The 18,471-nt window shown below is 38.1% G+C and overlaps 2 protein-coding genes across 2 annotated transcripts in view; both read right to left on the bottom strand.

The window, feature by feature from the left end:
• The window catches only part of ugp2b (UDP-glucose pyrophosphorylase 2b), a 39,539-nt gene extending 37,240 nt beyond the window's left edge, over positions 1-2,299 (bottom strand). Inside the window, exon 1 of the mRNA XM_053332886.1 lies at positions 1,821-2,299. The gene's annotated coding sequence lies outside the window, so the exon portion shown is untranslated. The remainder of the gene's footprint in view (positions 1-1,820) is intronic.
• Positions 2,300-3,716: 1,417 nt separating this feature from the next.
• mdh1ab (malate dehydrogenase 1Ab, NAD (soluble)) lies at positions 3,717-10,057 on the bottom strand. Its single transcript, XM_053332890.1, has 9 exons — positions 10,010-10,057; positions 9,381-9,479; positions 8,805-8,901; positions 6,542-6,717; positions 6,100-6,222; positions 5,776-5,952; positions 5,171-5,284; positions 4,753-4,842; positions 3,717-4,581 (listed from the first exon to the last, which is right to left on the bottom strand). The coding sequence occupies exons 1-9, from the start codon at positions 10,010-10,012 to the stop codon at positions 4,459-4,461; spliced, it is 1,002 nt and encodes a 333-aa protein (XP_053188865.1). The 5' UTR covers positions 10,013-10,057; the 3' UTR covers positions 3,717-4,458.
• Positions 10,058-18,471: the final 8,414 nt, after the last annotated feature.

The following is an 18,471-nucleotide window of genomic DNA, read 5'->3' as shown; positions in this document are numbered from 1 at the left end:
ATTTCTTGCTTTGATAACCATTTAATCATTGAGTCATTATTAAAGAATATAATTCCCCACATTCTCCAATTCCAGTTTATCTACAGGGATTATTTTCTGGCTTAGTTGGTCTGTGATAGTAGACTAAATATCTTTAGGACAACAAGACATTAGAGTACGTCACCTTGTGGTTTGGGGAAACAGTAATCACCACTTTTAACCGTTTTCTGACATTTTATGTGCCAATCAACTAATTGCTTAATTGAGAAAATACTCAACAGATGAATTAATGATGAAAGTAATCGCAGCCCTACAAGAGGCACAGTACGTGGTTGGCGTAGAAGAATGGTCATGTGGTGTTATGAAGGATAATGTAAGAAGACTATAATGTGTGCTCTGGAGTCTCAGATATCAGAGCGTCCATCGTTTACGTGAAAGCATCAATCACTGCTTCAAACTGACAGAAATAAAACCACATGTGGTGAGTAATAGAGTGTCTTAAATCCCTGCTAGTCGACTGACAGACAGTGTTTTGTTAAAAAGGTAGTAGAAACATATTTGTAAATGCCCTGAAGGTTAAGAAAAAAACAAATTAAGCAATGTGGCTTGGTTTAGAAAGTGACTTTTAAATTAGGAAACATACAGTACAGAAAACACAGATGTGAGTCTTCAATCCACCTGGAGTCGTAACTGTTGTTCATTAATTACCCTTCACACACACACACACACACACACACACACACACACACACACACACACACACACACACGCACATTACTCACCTTCTACATAAAGTGCCATGTTTCAGCTGCCAACAAGAAACTAGTTCAGCATATACGGTTAAATAAACGAGATAAATCCCAAACACAGTAAACGGAAACGTCAAATTAAATATTCCAGGGAACATTCACCATTAAAAAAGTGTCATTGACCAAACATCCCGTAACTTAATTAAAAAAATTTAAAAAATACAAAGTTTCCTAAAGGTATCCTCAGAGCCAGCTGGTCCTTCATTCAAGAGGTGTACAACCCTTCAAGTCCATTCACCACTGGAGCTTTAGAGGATAAGACATCCTGTCTTTACCTCATGCACTCATAAAAAAAAAAAAAGAAGATCAAAACAAGGACACATTCATCCAATCACACATATCTCTCTGGACAGAAGCCAAATGACCCTGAACATGAAGCTGGCTCGGGTATAGCAGGATCTTTTATTGCTTGAAGGGTCTGCCTCTCATTTTTCCAGCCCCTGTACTGTAATCCACGTCACAACTCCTGGCTGTGACTCCCAACCTCTGCTCAGCTTTCTCTCTCTCTCTCTCTCTCCCTCTCTCTGTCTGTCCCTCTCTCTCTCTCTCTTTTTGCCTCGCCCCCCTAGATTAATTTTATGACATAATTAGCATTGAGCTTTGTTTTTCAGCCCTCTTCTACATCAGAGTCCACTCACACTACCGACCAATAAAACGACTGTGAATTATTAACAGGGGGGGGGAGATGAGAGAGATGATGCACACTTGCTTTGACTCTCTCCTGTCTGACTGGGGGACTTCACACACAGGATACAGGCTGCGGAAATGAAAGCATGATGGAAGGGTACGAAAAAGGACAGCGTGTACTACTCCAGAAACAGTGTACAAACATGAAGACACCTAAATGCATCACGGTAACAGCGGTACCATGAACGCCACACGGAGAAAAAAAAGATCATAACACTTAAACAAACCAAAAACTACATCTGGGCTAATGGCTAACGTGATGCACTGTGTATGTAACATCGACACCACTCTACTGGATTATATCAAGAGGCAAAATGCACACATATTTAAAGTCATTTTTCTTACTGTGTGGCTGCAGGATGCTGGTTCAAGGAAAGTCGATGGGTCGGCCTTGGTCCAGCTGCTCTAAAAAAAAAAGGACCACACCGCAGAGGAGACACCAGTAATGTAATTAGGTTTGTCTTTTTTTTTTTAAACGGGCTTCTACCTCAAACACACCGAGCTTCTGTTTTCCTTCGACATCACTGAATTAAAAAAAATCAAAAAATAAATGGCTTTTTTAAAAACACATTAAAGAAGTTAAGTGAAAAAGGTGATTAGTTTTACAATTCAGTGCCATTCCGAGTTGGAATGTTGCAGGAGGGTGACAGCCAATGAAAAGCCGATTTTTCCGTGACGTGAGACGTGGAGGGCCAATAGGATTCTGTAACGTGGGAGGGGAACATTTTTCGAGGGGGGAACCGATTTCTACATAACACCATGTTTAAAAAATATCTATAAAGCTCAACAAAAAGATCCATATACTCTTACGACTACCGTTTGTATTTGTGTAATATGAATCTTTTGACGTGCACCTTTACATTATAATGAGTGGTATTAAACAAGCTGCGCAGCATTCAGCATTCCCATAAATACAGCAGATTTACCTCGTAATGTTGGACTAGTTTTAGTAGATCTGTCCCTATTAATGACTGATTATTCGACCAACAATTGCACGTCGTGTGAATTTTAACCAGTCACAGAAATTACATAACATAACTGACTTTCATTTTGCCTCAGGTGTACAACAGAAGAATTAGGACACACTGCCTCTAGCTGGTGGAAATGTGACATTGCGCTTGTATTTGTGTGATGTGTTTCATTCAAATTACAGGACAGGTTCATTATTACTCAAAATATGTCTTAAAACAAATGTTAGGGGCCCCCAAAATAACATTGAAATATTGAATTTCTTGCTGTAAAAAATCCTTGCTGTTCACGCTGAAAATTAAAAGATCCCTTCAAAATGTGCATACAATGTAAGTGATGGGGCCAAGCGATCTCTTTATGTGCAAACATGTATTTAAGTTTATTTTGAAGCTCATATAAGGATTCCAAATGCTTCAAATCAAATAGATGTCTTTCAACATTATAGCCCTTTCAGTGCCAAAGTCCCTCTTTTTGTTACTATACTTCCACCGTAGCCCGGCAACAGGGAAACATAATGAGGGAATTTGATGCTAAAAAGTCTGTAAATGTGGCAGATATCCACTTGATAAGACTAACGCAGACTGCTGAAGCCTCAGATAACATATTTAAATGTATTTTTGTACACAATGACTGGACATATTGTGGATTTTGGCCCCTATCACTTACATTGAGAGTGCATTTGATAGCCAGTATGAACAGGAGGAAATGGTTACAGCAAGGAAAAACCACATAGTGATGCCAAGGTGCTTTTCAGAAAGATTTAGAAGATCCTTTATACCTGGTGCAGTGAGGTTTTTTTAATGAACATTGTTGCTGAGTGTTGTGGATTGTTTGATTGATGTTGATGTGGTGCTTTGCACTTATTTGTACTGACTGAGTCTGTATGTTTCCTTGCCGTATGTTGGATGTTTTTGTGAGAAGGTGACATTCAATTTCCCCTCTAAGGGATTAATAAAATACTTCTTATCTTATCTGGTGAACCTATCCTTTAATTGTCTGCAAATACCTCTCACTGGGGCTGGGCAAAACAGAGATATATCATCATTTTATGAGGTATAATTCTATTTAACAAATCAAAGGTTTGTTTAAAGCCCCCCCACACTAAAAAAATGTGTTCTGCCCATGACATTTGGCAGCTTTTGATACAGGAATGCTGTCTTCAAAGTCTTTTGTGCTCAGTTTAAAAGTATTTGACCTCACAAGCAGTTTGAAAGCCTACATTGCTTTTCCACTTTAAAACACAAAGCAAATTCAAACTCATAAAAAAATAAAAACCCAAAACATGTACATTGTTAAATCTTTTTATTGTTTCAGCTTTGATAGTTACTGATTCCAGTGTTTGAGAACTTAGTGCATCACAGACTATATGTAACAACCATCCATTCACTTATCCCCAGAGAAAAATGGTCAAAAAATACCTGGTAACAAATTTGATGGACTTAAAGTGGAGTTATACCTGTGTGTCATGGTGTACAACATAATGCAGATTAATGCTGTGCCATCATTTATAGCCAAAGTCAACCTGGTTTCATTCTTATTTCTTAATGTATGATAGACAGTGGTGTTGAGAGCAAGCAAAAAGGTGTATAATAGAAATGGTTTTGCTGGATCATAGATTATTTCTGGTGTTACTGAAAAGGAGAGGATTACTGATCCTTTCTTCAACTTGCTTAATGTTGTCTTCACTAAGCAACGGCCTCTACTGGCATCGGACACTTGTGTGTGAAAAACACAAGCAGCCCAAACTAGCAGATCCTCATTCCTGCTGTCTATTACATTTTTGAAAAGGTGCACATTAGCTTAACTAAAGCTACGTTGGCTATATGTATATACGCGCAAGTATAAATCCAACTTTACACTCATAAACACAAACTCACCTCTCACTGTCACGCACACACATACACACACACACACAGAGAGTAATGCAGGGGGTTTGTGGAGTGCTTTATCACAGGCGTGCGTCTGGAGTTTTGGGGTTGCCTAAATGCTGGTCGGGTGGTCCTGCAGGGTTTAGTCATACTCCCAGGAAAGTCACAGCTGTGTCTCTCTCCTCTATCAGCTCTGTGGCTGTTGCATCCATCTTGGATCTGGAAAAGTCGTTGATGGACAGGCCATCCACAATCTTCCAGCTCTTGTTCTGATGAAAGAGGATACAATCAGTTTTATACTTTGGGGCATATGCTTGCAAACACTAATTCACAAATATCAACTGATAACATTGTGTCTTTTCTGAAACCACTATTGGTTACTGTGTACTAGAACAACTCAAAAACACAGTAAGCTGCTAAATAAGTGAGCACATGGTTACCTTGATCTGGACAGGGAATGAGTAGATGAGGTCTTCTGGGACTCCATAGGAGTTGCCAGAGGAGTATACACCCATGGAGGTGAACTCACCCTAAACAAGGAGGAGAAACTGGTTAAAATGAAACTTGAAATACAATGTTGTTCACACCAGATGATGTATCTGATCATCACTAAATTTATTATTTAAGAGAACAAACTTTAACACTAAAGTCCATATGCATGTTTCTGTTTTATAAATATTTTTTATCACAACCCTTTAACTTTTTCTATGAGAATACGTGTCTGCTCCAGCAGTCTCTCAATGGACAGAAAATAATAATAATTAGGTGTGTGGACAAAGTAATAGCCACTTCATTCCCCGATGCAACAGGCAGACATTCTCACATCATAACCGCAGTATAAATAAATACAGTGTTTACATCAGGGGTGCCGGTCCAGATGTCTCTCATGTGGTCACAGATGGCCTTGGCTGCAGACATGGCGCTGGACAGCTTCCTGGCCTTAATGACTGCTGCGCCTCTCTGCTGCACTGTCTGTAATGCAACAACATGGATCATTTAAAATTATGTCAGTAAATGCTGAATGGTAAATGGACTGTACTTACTTTTCTTGTCTTTTGACCACTCAAAGCACTTTTACTGAAAAGAGGCACTGATCATTTAGATTAAAAGGGTCAGTTACCCCAAGTGGGATTGTGATTGTCAAAGAATAAAAAATATTTGACCTGCATTTTTTTGGTTTTGTATAATTCTTCACTTTATCATGATTTTGTGTAATCAGTGTTTGAGTCAGTGTGCAGTTTCTAAACAGCGTAGGTCTTATCTGATTAGGGGACTTCATTTCAATTACTATTCCTGTCAAGTATGATTTTAAAAAATGTCTGAAGAAATTTCAATTAAATGATTAATTATTTTTGTATTATGTACAGCTTCATGTATTATGGATTTTTGAGTGGCTGACACAGGAACAATGTAAAATGCAAAATGTATCTCTACCAATAGAAAACAGTAAATCTTTAACTCACAGCGATGAACTCTCCTTTGAGCCAGGCATCATCCTTCACTGCTTCAAAGCAGGCCAGCTCGCTGCCAGACATGTTGACCATGCAGTGGTGCACATCTGGGTACTGGGTGGATGAGTGATTGCCCCAGATGATCACGTTCTTCACTTGGGTGGCAGGAACGCCACAGCGCATCGCCACCTACAGGACCGCCGTAAAAAAAGGACAGAAAGACGGTTTTATAATTATCTCAGACAGAGAACTGGAAAGCAGACAATATGACAGCTAAAAGTCTGTGAATGTAGTTTTTCAAATGTGCAGAAGTGTTCCCAAGAAACACAAACAAACCTGAGAGCGAGCCCTGTTGTGGTCCAGACGTGTGAGGCAGGAGAAGTTCTCCTTGGGGATGGAAGGAGCAGACTTGGCCGCAATCAGACAGTTGGTGTTGGCAGGGTTTCCCACAACCAGAACCTGAAAAGACACAAACATTTTAAAAATGAAAAAAGACCTGGAAGATACATCTGATTGAACTCAAAGATGAATGTTGTTAAAAATTAACTTGTATTTTGCTTTATTCACACACAAAGGGACAAAAACTGATGGTTAAGCATTAGAAAATAAGCTTGGACTTTGTTTACTATGTTGCTATGTATGCAGATATACTCTAATGAATGGTAATAATTTGAGCATAAACACACTTGCAACAAAATGTATGTGGAACATTTGTAAATGTGAACAACTTTGAACAGTACTAATGCATGTTTATAAGCAAAAACTTCTGTGTCATTACCTTAACGGTCTTCTTGGCGTACTTCTCCAGGGCAGCTCCCTGGCTCTTGAAGATGGCCACGTTGGCTTTGAGCAGGTCCTTCCTCTCCATGCCATCCTTCCTGGGCATGGAGCCCACCAAGATGGCTGCATCCAGGTCCTTGAAGGCCACCTCCTCCTTGTCGGTGGGAATAATGTCTGTGACAGGAGAAAGGGAATTAATTACATTCTGTTTGAATATGTTGACATACTGTATGGTTCTTCCATTTTACATTAAAACACTCAACAGATTCATAAAAAAGTAGGTTGGTAGTTAGATGCACAGTGTTTCAGCAGTAGAGTTTTGCTGTATTTTAATAACAATTCCTTAATGATACGTTGTGTAACTGGTGAGCTCATATTAGCAGGTCTCCACTGCTAGAATTCCTGATAAAAGCTAAGCTAAAAACGTAGTCACTCGTACTTCCCACGTGTTTCAAGTTAGCTGTTTGCACCAAAGAACGAGAAATTAACTTCTTTCCACCGGTCTGTCCATGTGATGCGTCGCACACTTCATCGCTGTAACAGTTCCCATCTTTCATTGTTTGAAACCAAACTTCATGTAAATATTTTCATTGTTTCGAAACCATGTATGCAGACAGTTTTGAGAAAAGTGCAATGCGCATGTCTACATGTGCGACCAGTATTGTACTGTAATACTGGGCAGATCTCAGTGCATGACACGTTGTCTTTGCAGCACAGTTGGTTAATACAGGGGCCTCTCACAGCCCAGTTCTAACAATGCAAAGAACAACACCATTTCAAAAGATAAATTCCAGGTCACAATGGAGATGGCACATAATGGCGCCTCACGACTGATGTCATAACAGCAGTTGCAGAGATTGGACCTAAAAACCTTTTAGAAATAAAGACCCATATTTCTCCATTATCTCAGAAAAGGAAATTATTTTTAACTGTCCCAGAACTCTTCCAATGATGCATGTTTCGTCATCAGAGTAAAAGCATTTAGTCAAACTTTCAAACGAAGTGAAATTTATACCACCGCCAAGGCCTAAGCTCTTACCAGGTGGTGTGATGATATTCTGACAGGTGTACAACTTATAAATGACAACAAGACTGATTCAAGTCTTGTGGACGATTTTGTCTGGGGTAACTGCTCCTTTTAAAAAAATTGTGCCTGCTTTGCTGAAAACAAATTCTTACAATTTACACTTAATTGAAAACAAGGAGATAAGTGCAACATTTATTATTCAAGATGTAGACACTACGATTACATTTGTAAGATGATATACATTATTTATTACTTTCTATCCGTAAATACATAAATAAATAAGTGTATTAACTAAACAGTGCACTTTGTGTCGGTGGGCTCGATTAAAGCGATTTTGAAATGCTAAATAAATACAGACCGTGAGTCCCCCACACATTAAAAGTGTGTGTACTTGAACAGAGCATTAAACTCAAATTAAAAATGATTCCTCTTTGTGACCAAACATGCGGGAATTCTTTGCATTCATAAATGTAAAGTACTTTAAATAAAACGGCCCAGAAATATTTACCCTGGCATCTCTTTGTAATTACTACTAATTTGGATTCTCCAAAAAGCAGAAAACTATGCAGACAGCAACAGCCCATGAGAAACATGCTGGCATGACGACGGGACATGCTTAAGCCCTCTTTTCCGCCCACACAATGAGCTGCGGAACTGGAAGACGAGAGCTACTGGGAATGGGATTTATAGGATCACTTATAATACAATTAGTAGTGTTATTACTTGCAGTAATACTAGTAGTAATAATAATAGCAGCAGCTAAAATTATCATGATGTGCTATCCACAAAAATGACAATGCTAAAAGCAAGACAATCAACTACGGTACATTCATATTTGTGGTAATGAACAGGAAACTTAATCCTAATCCTGCAATTATGCACTATTTCTTCTTATCATTGTTACACTACATCATGAATTCATTTTAGTATCACAGCTTATATGACAGCAGCATGTACATGTGAAAATTAAAAAAGGTACAATGTGGTGAAAGGCAGAACTTCAAGAAACTTATTTTAAAATAAGAAAACATCTCTCACACACACAAAAAAAATCTTTGTTAATTCAGTTGAACTTAAAATAGCTTCCACCAGACAAGCTAAAGAAAAAAAACAATAATCCAATGTGTTTAAAGGAACTGAAATCTGATGCAAGTGTATCAACATGTACGGTATGAGACAAAGTATTATGGTAGCTTTATTGTGTACATTTTTTGCCCCACCCCTAAATAGTTACCATTCAGAAGTGGGAGGGCACAGTCTTGCAGCTCCATGACAACACCTTCCAGGACTGGCAGCATGGGTGAAATGTCCAAAAGGAGCAGGATGATTGGCTGGCAGAGGGAGGAGGGAAGGAGGTAGACAGTTGGATGAATGCTATGTGATGGATGTGACTCAAAAACACGCTGAAGTGAATTTAAATTAACACAAATCATAATTGCTGTGTAGCACAACAGGTCAGTGGGGGACTTAGTTGCCTGGAACAGAGACTGAAGGCCTAAGCCATCTGCGCGTGCCAAATGGATCAAGTGGTTTAAAAGTTGGCCTAAGACTCTTGGCGCAGGATCCATTTTATTGACTTCAAGGACATCCTGGCTCGTGTGGACAAGCACAATTGCAATCTGCTCAATTCTCACAGGCACAACATCTGTTAAGTGTCACCCCCAGACACGACCTGGCAAACTTGTGATTCTCACATCTATTTTCTGGGGGCTGTCAGTATCCAATGAATGCCTTGTGACACTGCCCTTACACTGTCTAATGAGATAAGGTATTGAGTGTGTTACGCGAGCAATACAAAGCCCTTCTTTACCTGATCTTTGCCAAAGACATCTCCCTTGGCAATGCTGAACAACAGGGAATAGGCAATCTGCCCAGCAGCACCGGTCACCAGAACTCTAATAGGCTCAGCCTGCAAAGATACAAGGTTAAAATGAAAAGTTACTACTTTGAGCATTGATTTCACTTTACGAGGACAGGTTGGGGAAAGTGACTTCTCCAGAACACTTATGCTTGGTTTTCCATTCTTGTCAACAGGATTAACTTCAGCAAAGAGGGGTCAGTTCAAAAATAGACTTCTCTTCCAAAAACAGGACTCACTATTACGTAACAAAACCTGGTCATACTTACATTATCAAGTGCATCCCCATCTTTATCATTCACTCAGCAGGATTAAATCAAACTAACTTAACTAATAAGCAAGCTAAGAGTAAGTTATTGTATGTCACTTGTACTAATAAAATGTAGTTTCCTTATACAATTATATTGTGGAGTTGGTTTCATCATACCGCGAGACAGGCTAGGAGCATCGTTAAAATGAATTAGCAGGGCGAACTTTGCATAACTTTGTAAAATAAATCTATCAGATAATCTTCATTGTACTTACATTACTTAGAGCATGAATAACACATTTATCACTCATAATTTCCTAAATATACTCACCATGTTGACACCAATAGGAGTTGACTACTCTCTTTCTTTCTCTGTCTCTCCCACTTCTCGCTCAAACCGGAGGTCGCTCGTATTTAAGCCCCTTCAGCTTATCACGACACTAGTAACGGTCATACGGCAGGTTGAGAATCACGGTAATTGTAGTTTTTCCATAGTGAACTGTAGTCCTCTCTTGTCAAAAAAAGTATTCTCAACGACTTTGCACAGTATATAGATGATGTATAATGACACATTGCTATTGGTGACACTACTGTTAGCTAAGCGGTATACGCAGGCTTCTAACGTTGCGAGACGCAAGCTATCTAAATGAGCTAACGTTAGCAGGTTAGCATAGTGCCGCTTGCTGTTGCTTAGCGACCAGCGGCAGCCGAGAGCACCTAGCAACGACAGGATTCCTTGTTAGTTACTTTAGCTTAGCCACTAGTTAGGGAGGCAAATGGGAGACCAAACGCGTGATATAAGTTTTTTTTCATTACACGGAGTTGTTTACCTGTAGCGTTTAACTACAGTACAATGAAAAGCATGTGTCAAGTTTGGTTTGTTAACAATGGTTTTAAGTTAGGAAACAAAGCCAAGTGAAGCTGTGAAGCCTGGAAGAGAGAGTGAGAGCAGCAAACTTCTGCTTTACTGAGGTTCTCATCAAGGTAAGTAAATGCATTATCAACCTTACCTAAGTTTTTCACCACTGTCTCTGTGTGTGTATGTGAGCTAATGCAAAGTATTGAGGAGGCTAGATGGTGTGGAGGTTGTTGAAGTTTATCAGCCAAATGCCTGCTTTTAGTTTAATGATTCCTGCTTGAACATAAAGCCATAAAGCCATAAAGCCATGGTGTTTCACCCCCATCCCCACACTCACACTAAAAATACTGCACAAATGCCCTACAAAATACAAGATATTGCACAAATGCCTGCCACTAGGCTATTGTATGGATGCTCAACACCAAGATATTGCACATAGCCTATGCCCTATACAGATGCCTATAATGTTCTACCCCCTGCACCCACTTCACCTGTAACTGTTAAGTAGTTTGACTGATAGTGAAACTAAGGAGAATTTATACCTGTTCAACTTATAGTTTGCTAACCTGTACTTTCCGCCCAAAAGCATCAGGTCATACTATCTGTGAATAGTGTAATAATAATGTGGTTTGGGTTCCAGGTGATTTTAAGGGCCCTGCCCCCTCAAGCATTTTATATTACCTTCATTATTAAAAGACTTTCTTTTATTTCCGTTGTTCCATTAATGTTAAATTGATCTTTTAATTAATCTGGTGATGTAGTTAATTCACAGCATACATCCCAACATCTATTTGCATGTCCAGATTTTGTGTTTTTATTAAAGCAGTCCCTTCATCTTTAGTCTTTCAGTGACGGAGGTGCAAAGTGTTTCTTTCTACTATCTTGTTGTGGGTTGAGAGGACCCCTTGAGGCCCAGTGTTAGGTGAGCATGACCATCAAAATTTCATGTCCTCATTACAGGCTCATTACATGACTTGAACAAAAAGCACAGGGGATGCTGTTACACCTGGCTGCCATCCTGCCGTGGTCTCACTGTAGATTAGCTTGGCTGGCTGACTGCACGCTTAGACCAATATGCCAAATGATATTAATGACTGAAACTGATTTCTTAAGCCAACACTCTTTGGTTACAGATAATATTCATGGTTATTTGCACACATTAAGGCTGCATAGTCAGATAGGCTGCTCAGTATTGTTATATAGTGATTGCAATTAGGATTGGAAATATCATATACTGATATAATATCATTTGAGTGTCTTGTGAGACATGTAGGGCCTGAACATACTGGACTTTTTGGGCAGATACCAATATAAGCCAGTAAAACAATTCTGATATTGATAATCTTATAGAATATGTACATAAAACACAGGATATTTTACAGTTTAACATTAAACTTTATTGTACAAAATGACAAGTACACTGAAACAGATTTAGGAATTTAATCAATAAATTCCTATAAATAGTGAATCACAAACATATACATATATACTAAACTTTGGTTAATAAAAATGATCAAATATACATAAAATGCTGTCATATAACTATAAAAAAATGTATTGGTGCATATTTGACAACATGCTGATACCATGTTAGAGCGGTCAGATTCAGACCCATTATTTGCGTCTCTCAGTCTCCACCTTGTGAACTGTGACACTCTCCTGTCATACTAATTATTTTCCTTTCTGTCTCTGAAACTAATGACACCAAATGAACCCCGAGCCACAACAAATTCTCCATCCAAAGCCCTGAACTGGCCTCGCTTTTTTTCATGTGTCTCCATCTGCCAGTGACAGCGGCTGACACGGACGCTTCCCTTCTCAAAAGCCTCTGAGTGTGATCGCCTGATTCAGAGCTGTTTGAAGCAGCTGCCTCAGCCTTGCTTAGTCCTCTCAGCTCCCGTTACATTTTTTTTACCCCTCTGTGTGGCATGTGCTTGTGTCTGTCATGAGTGTCAGTACGGGACAAACAGGTGCTCACAGCTGTCTGATGTTATGCAGAGCGCTGTAAGGTACCATCACACTGTTGAGATATTGAACTATACTCTGGTCTTGATCTACTTTCTGTTTGGTTTCACATGTGGGTGAAACTTTTTATCCACTGCCTGAAGAGGTGGAAAATACATTGTTTTTGGTTAATTCTCTCATCAGTGTTTCCAGCAAGAATAAAAAGTTATATTTAGTTTTTAAAAAACTCTGGACAAACAGCAGAGAGACTAAATTAGCTGATGGAAACAGGAGCATTTTGTAACTAAAGAGCCAGATATTTTTCTCCAAAGTTAGTGGACACCAAAATTAGGGATGCACCATTATGTTGTCCAAATATCAGTTTCAGACGATATTCCCCTTGTTATCTAACACCCCCCCACCCCCATGCTTTCAACATATATATAGCTCCTCCCTTGCATGCTCTCTTTTTTCTTTCATCTTTTTTGTTGTGTTGTATTTTTGTATAATATTTTGTTTTTTTGCTGTTGTCCAGCGAAATGGCAAATGGGGATCCTAATAAACTATACTAAACTAAACTAAACCTATCATTAGTGGATTAGTGGTCAGACCGTCAGATTCAGACAGTAGCAGCAGCTATTGAAGTACAGAAAGTTCTTCTTTTTAAGTAGGTTTGTGTAGCAGGCTGGAGGTATTTTGAAGCAGGTGTTTTTAAAAAAGAAAGTTATTTGAGATGGTTTCATGAATTTCACTGAGTTTGTGCTCATTCTAAGATAGTGTTGTTACTTGTAAACAATTCAGTTTTTTGTGGTTTTTTTTTTTTTTCTTTACAATGATTTCTTTGTTTCCCTGTGGAATAAATAACAAAATAATAATAATAACAAAACATAACATCATAAAAAAATCAGTATATATTGGTTATCAAATTGGTATCAGCCCAGAATCGGTGTATCCATAATCAAAATAGTGAAAAGGAGAATAAAAAGTTGATGTACAGTCATCATATGACCACAATCAAGTCTCCAGATGAATACTGTTGTTGCTCAGTGTCTGCTGGATGTGTAAATAACCAACCATTTCCTAACATATTAGCTGTATTAACTTTATTTAGTGATTCTATGTCAATGTTATTGAACAACATAAATAAATAAGTTTAAATATATGCTAACAACTATTCAACAGCAATTGTTTGGGCAAATCAAGAAACTTTTCAGTGTATGTATTGATGTCTTTCACTGTTGGACTGCCATTTAAGAAATGTTAATATCAAGTTTAAGGTTATGGAAAAGTTTTAGTGTTAAATTGCAATATAAATGTGGCAACCCTTCAAAAGGTCGATCCAGAGGAGATTTTTTCTTCTTCTTCTTCTTCTTCTTTCACAAACTGTAGAAACGATGCCACCTGTCAGAAGTGAGATATCAGGAACAGACACATCTACAAGTGAGGGGAGATAAAAAGGAGCACAGTGACCTTCAGGTTAATCTTTTGTTAAAGCCATTTACGTTTTATTCTGTTATACTTCCTTTATGATATTCAGGACCAGCCAAGTATTGATCACTCTTCTTTGTTCTTCCCTTTATGGCCGCTATGAGATTACAAAATCAGACAATTTATACTATAGGGAACTCAATCTATATATAGATTTATATTTGTATCCTACTGATCTTATAAGACTTCTGTGTTGTTTAACTTATGTTCAAGCGCTTTTAAAAGTTAGTAAATCTCTCTGAGTTGTCCTTAGACCACTTTGTTGCCAAGATAAATTCTGTGTATTTATTGCATTTCGTGATCTTATCAAACTGGAAGAAGCCTATTGGCATAAACATATATTAATTAATAGCAACGTAGACCCACCATAAACAGATTCCTGCCACTCATTTGAATTTAAAATCACTAAAACATCCCTATATACTTGAATTGGAGTATAAATATATGTATTTCCTTTTCTGTTAGTTTCTGTCAGTGTCGCAATTTTAATCTAATTTAACTTCAAATGTTCTTGCTGAGAGAAATAAAGAATAATTGACAGTGCTGGTATAAGTCTATCTTCTGAAGACACCAGTGGTGATTCAGGAAATGGTGTCCCATTTTGTTGACATTTAGCAATACAGAGGTATCTAATACTTTTAATTTGACAACATCTTCCTATTTCTACTATTTTTTCCCCAGTGCTTCAGTTCAAGCTGCGTACATTTTTATATTGCGTATAAAAAGGTCAAACTGTGCTTTATCTCTTGAATTGGGTCCGATTAACACTTTGAATTAAGTTGTGCATTTCCATGAAAAATCTTTCAAAATGCCCTTTAACCCTTACATACAGTTCATATTCTGACTCATAACTAGTCTCTACACCAATTCACATTCATAAATTCCCTATCAGTCATTAATAAATGTTTAATTAATCCCTATATTATGGTCCAGAAGAATATTTTATAGAATATAATGAATACAACATTGTTTTTGAATGCTAATTTTTGATTAATTTTTTAACAAACAGGCCGAACTTGTTTAACAAATTGTTTTAAAAGATGCATTTTCTTTCTGTTTTGTATACTGTGGGTCACAGTAGGAAGTCTGGCTAAAAGAAATGTGTATATGGTGTTTTTAAAGCTCTCAAATGTAAAAAAGGGGTTAAATTTGACCCTGAACAGTATGTAAGGTTTAAAAAAAATAACCCCCCACCCCAAAAAAAAACAAAAAACGAGTTGTAACAGTTATGACCTTACAAAAGCGCACATTTGAAAGAGTCTGCTGTTATTTAAGGTAAAATCTAGTTTTTATTTTCTTCTCTGGCAGTCTCCCCAGTCAGGTTGGCATGAGGGGATTAGACCTACTTTGTCTTTGTAAGAAAAAAAAAGGAAATCAGAATTAAACCAAAAAACAGCAGCGGCACGCATGATAATATCTGGTGCCAGTTTGCCATGCCGGGCCTGATCCTCTCTGTGTGTGTGCTGTGAAAACAATCGGCATTGTGGGTGTTTTTGTCCCACCCACCAAGCGAAAACCTGGAGCCCTACGGAAGCGACGGGAGTGGGGAAAGTTCACACATGCACGCTCACACGTACTGTACACATGCATACGTTTACAAACTGTGGAGTGTGTGTGTACATGCTCCGAGCTCAGCGATGCCTGGGTCAATGACGTGATACAACCCAGTGTCAATTGGTGTAACCAGTATTTTTTATAAAAATCTTATTATATACAAGAAAATGAATGTGTACTATAATGTGGAATAAATATAATCCACATTTCCAATGCAACACTATGTTTCATAATAAATTTTACATAATTTGTCAATACTTTGTAATATGTTTTGTTTTTCAGGATATGTCAATATTGACAAAATGCTTTAAATTTAAATGTAGAAATACTCGTACTCTATCCTTTTCATTTGATGTTTTAAAATGAAGTAATTATTTGTATAAGTACACTTATATACACTGTAGGTAGATAAAATATTTAATATTATTCTTTTGTGGTTACGTCTTACTTTTGGTTAAAAAAATGGTGCTAATGTCATTTTACATGACATAAAACCAACAAAAATACAAAATGTACATTTTAACAAACCTGATGCTGCTTTTAAAACCATTTTTAAAGATATTTTTGAATTGCTCATCTTGCCAACCCTCATTTGTCATTGGCCCGCCTGCCTGAGCTCTTCATATACATGTGCACACATACAGAGTACATATACACTGTCATGCGGTGAGCTGTGAAAATCTTGATAAGCATATGACGGCATGAAGAGCATCATGTCTCCTCTGCTGACCCCCTCTCTCTGTCCTCGGTCCACTCCACCACTCTACCTACACCTCCTCATTTGTTCCCTTGTCATTTCGCCTCTCCTCATCTCCACCCTCCTTTCTGTCCTCTCTTTCTTTATCTCCTGGTATTCTGCTCTTCCACTTGTCCCTGCAGAGTGCACCTGAGTGACCCTGTTATGTTGGCAGCTTGGAGGCAGATAGCCAGCACACCCACCGGCCCTCGGTATCGCCCCTCTTATCTGCCTCGGTAGACCAAATAGCCCTCACAGAGTACCAGCAGACACTGCGAGATAGTAGGTTGCATTCACACGAACACACACACACACACATAAACAACACACACACACAGTAGATAATTACATCACCATCACCGCTATCTCACATCGTAATCAACTTCTACATCCCTGTGCCATCACTCTCTTTACTTTGTGTCATATCTGTGTCTCAGCATCGTCACGTTCCTATGTTAGATTAGTTGATGAAGCTTTAGATCTAGATGGATTTTTGCTCCCTGTTTTAACTCCACTGGAATGCCGTGCTGTGTTGTCTCTGTCCTGGTTTTTACACGTATATGCAGTAACCATTTTAACCCACTAGGTGTCAGTGTATGGCCACGGTGAAACAGTGCTTGGAAACTGGTGTTGATGGATTTGCAGTGAAGACACTTGTTGCTGCTGCAGTCGTCTTGTCCTCAAGAGCTACGAAACTGAAAGGTTATTAGTTTCAATTATCACTCAGAAACATCTATTAATTCTAGAAACACCCTTTTGGCTATTAACTCTTAACCCTTACATAATGTTCAGGGTCAAATTCGACCCATTTTCACATTTGAGAGTTGTAAAAACACCATATACACATTTATTTTAGCCAGACTTTTTCTTAATGTGAGCCACAGCTTACAAAAATGAAAACAAAATGCTTAAGTTTTTAATTTTTCAGCAGTTGACACATTTTATACAAATGCACAAGTTTGGCCTGTGTTCATTAAACAAATTCAAAAATTAGCATTTGAACATGATGTATTCATCATATTCTATAAAATGTTCTCCTGGACCATAAAATAGTGATTGTGAATGTTTTTTTTACACCTAAGATTAATCAAACACTTATTAATGACTGATGGGGAATTTATGAATGTGAAGTGGTGTAGAGACTAGTTATGAGTCAGAATACGAACAATATGTGAGGGTTAATGTTAGAGTTCTTACAGGACTAGGCTTATTAGTTTTTTGCAAGGCTTTAACTGACTACCTTTTTAAATTGTCTTAAAACCTGAAGCACCTTTTCCTCTGATATGGGTTAGGGTGTGAGTTCAGTTAAAATCTTTGTAAATTTACCCACTCATGCACCTAAAAATATGTGTTGAATTCTCATCCGAGGATCTAGTAGGAACATAAGCATGTTTCTACGATGATTTCACATAACCACTAAAGTGAACCTGTGTTGTGTAACAATGCAAGCAGGCAAACTATATTTATTCAGCACCTTTCAAAACAGAAGTCACAAAGTGGTTTGCAGGAACAAGAATATAAAAACTGAGATAGAGGGTTAGGGACTATCAGATAAGGATATATAAGTGTAACTGTGGAGGTTGTATGTATCACTGAAAACTGTAGGGAAGAAATCACTTGTAAATCTTAAAAGTCTTCCCATTAAAGGTATTTCTATGATGCTTTACATGTCAGTAATCCAGTCAGGGGTAAAGTTAATTGCAACCAGTTTTCAAGCTCATTATTAACACAGTTTTTGTGATAGTTTGTGTGCTACCACCCATGGTCTTGCTGAAACTGTCAAGTCGTGTAAAAAAAAAAAATATGTGGCACGAAATCTATATCCGTACCAAATACTTTCCCAGATACTTTAATGATATGGCTTTTTTCATTGCTAATACATTCCTGTATGACCAAGGTTACACCTGATCACTCAACATGATGTACGATGTACCCTTTTTAATTATTCTCTGTGAGTATCGAAAGATATTTTTTCCCCAAGCCTCATTTTCTGTTTTATGCTAAACACAGCACATCTTCCAAATAACCCAGGGCTAAAATATCATGAATTGGTTGCTTCCAAAAATATCCTACAGATCCATTTGAGCTGTTGTTATTGTGTGGCTTTGGCACATTTAGGACAAGGCCTGGAGGCGTACAAATGTGTCCAATCTGCCTTGATGTACCTATTACCTCCTTTTGAGTTTCTCTCTCGCTGTCTGACTGTGATTGA

The sequence above is a fragment of the Scomber japonicus genome, chromosome 14 (genome assembly GCF_027409825.1).
Source record: "Scomber japonicus isolate fScoJap1 chromosome 14, fScoJap1.pri, whole genome shotgun sequence".
Classification (NCBI taxonomy): Eukaryota; Metazoa; Chordata; class Actinopteri; order Scombriformes; family Scombridae; genus Scomber; species Scomber japonicus.
Note: the sequence above shows the minus strand (reverse complement) of the source record. Positions and strands in the feature narration are given on the sequence as shown.

Excerpts from the sequence above, each read along its gene's own strand:
- mdh1ab (XM_053332890.1), bottom strand. Across the intron at positions 8,902-9,380 it reads ATGTCTTTGGCAAAGATCAG|CCAATCATCCTGCTCCTTTT; the intron begins GTAAAGAAGGGC and ends TCCCTCTGCCAG. Across the intron at positions 4,582-4,752 it reads CATTCCCTGTCCAGATCAAG|AACAAGAGCTGGAAGATTGT; the intron begins GTAACCATGTGC and ends CTCTTTCATCAG.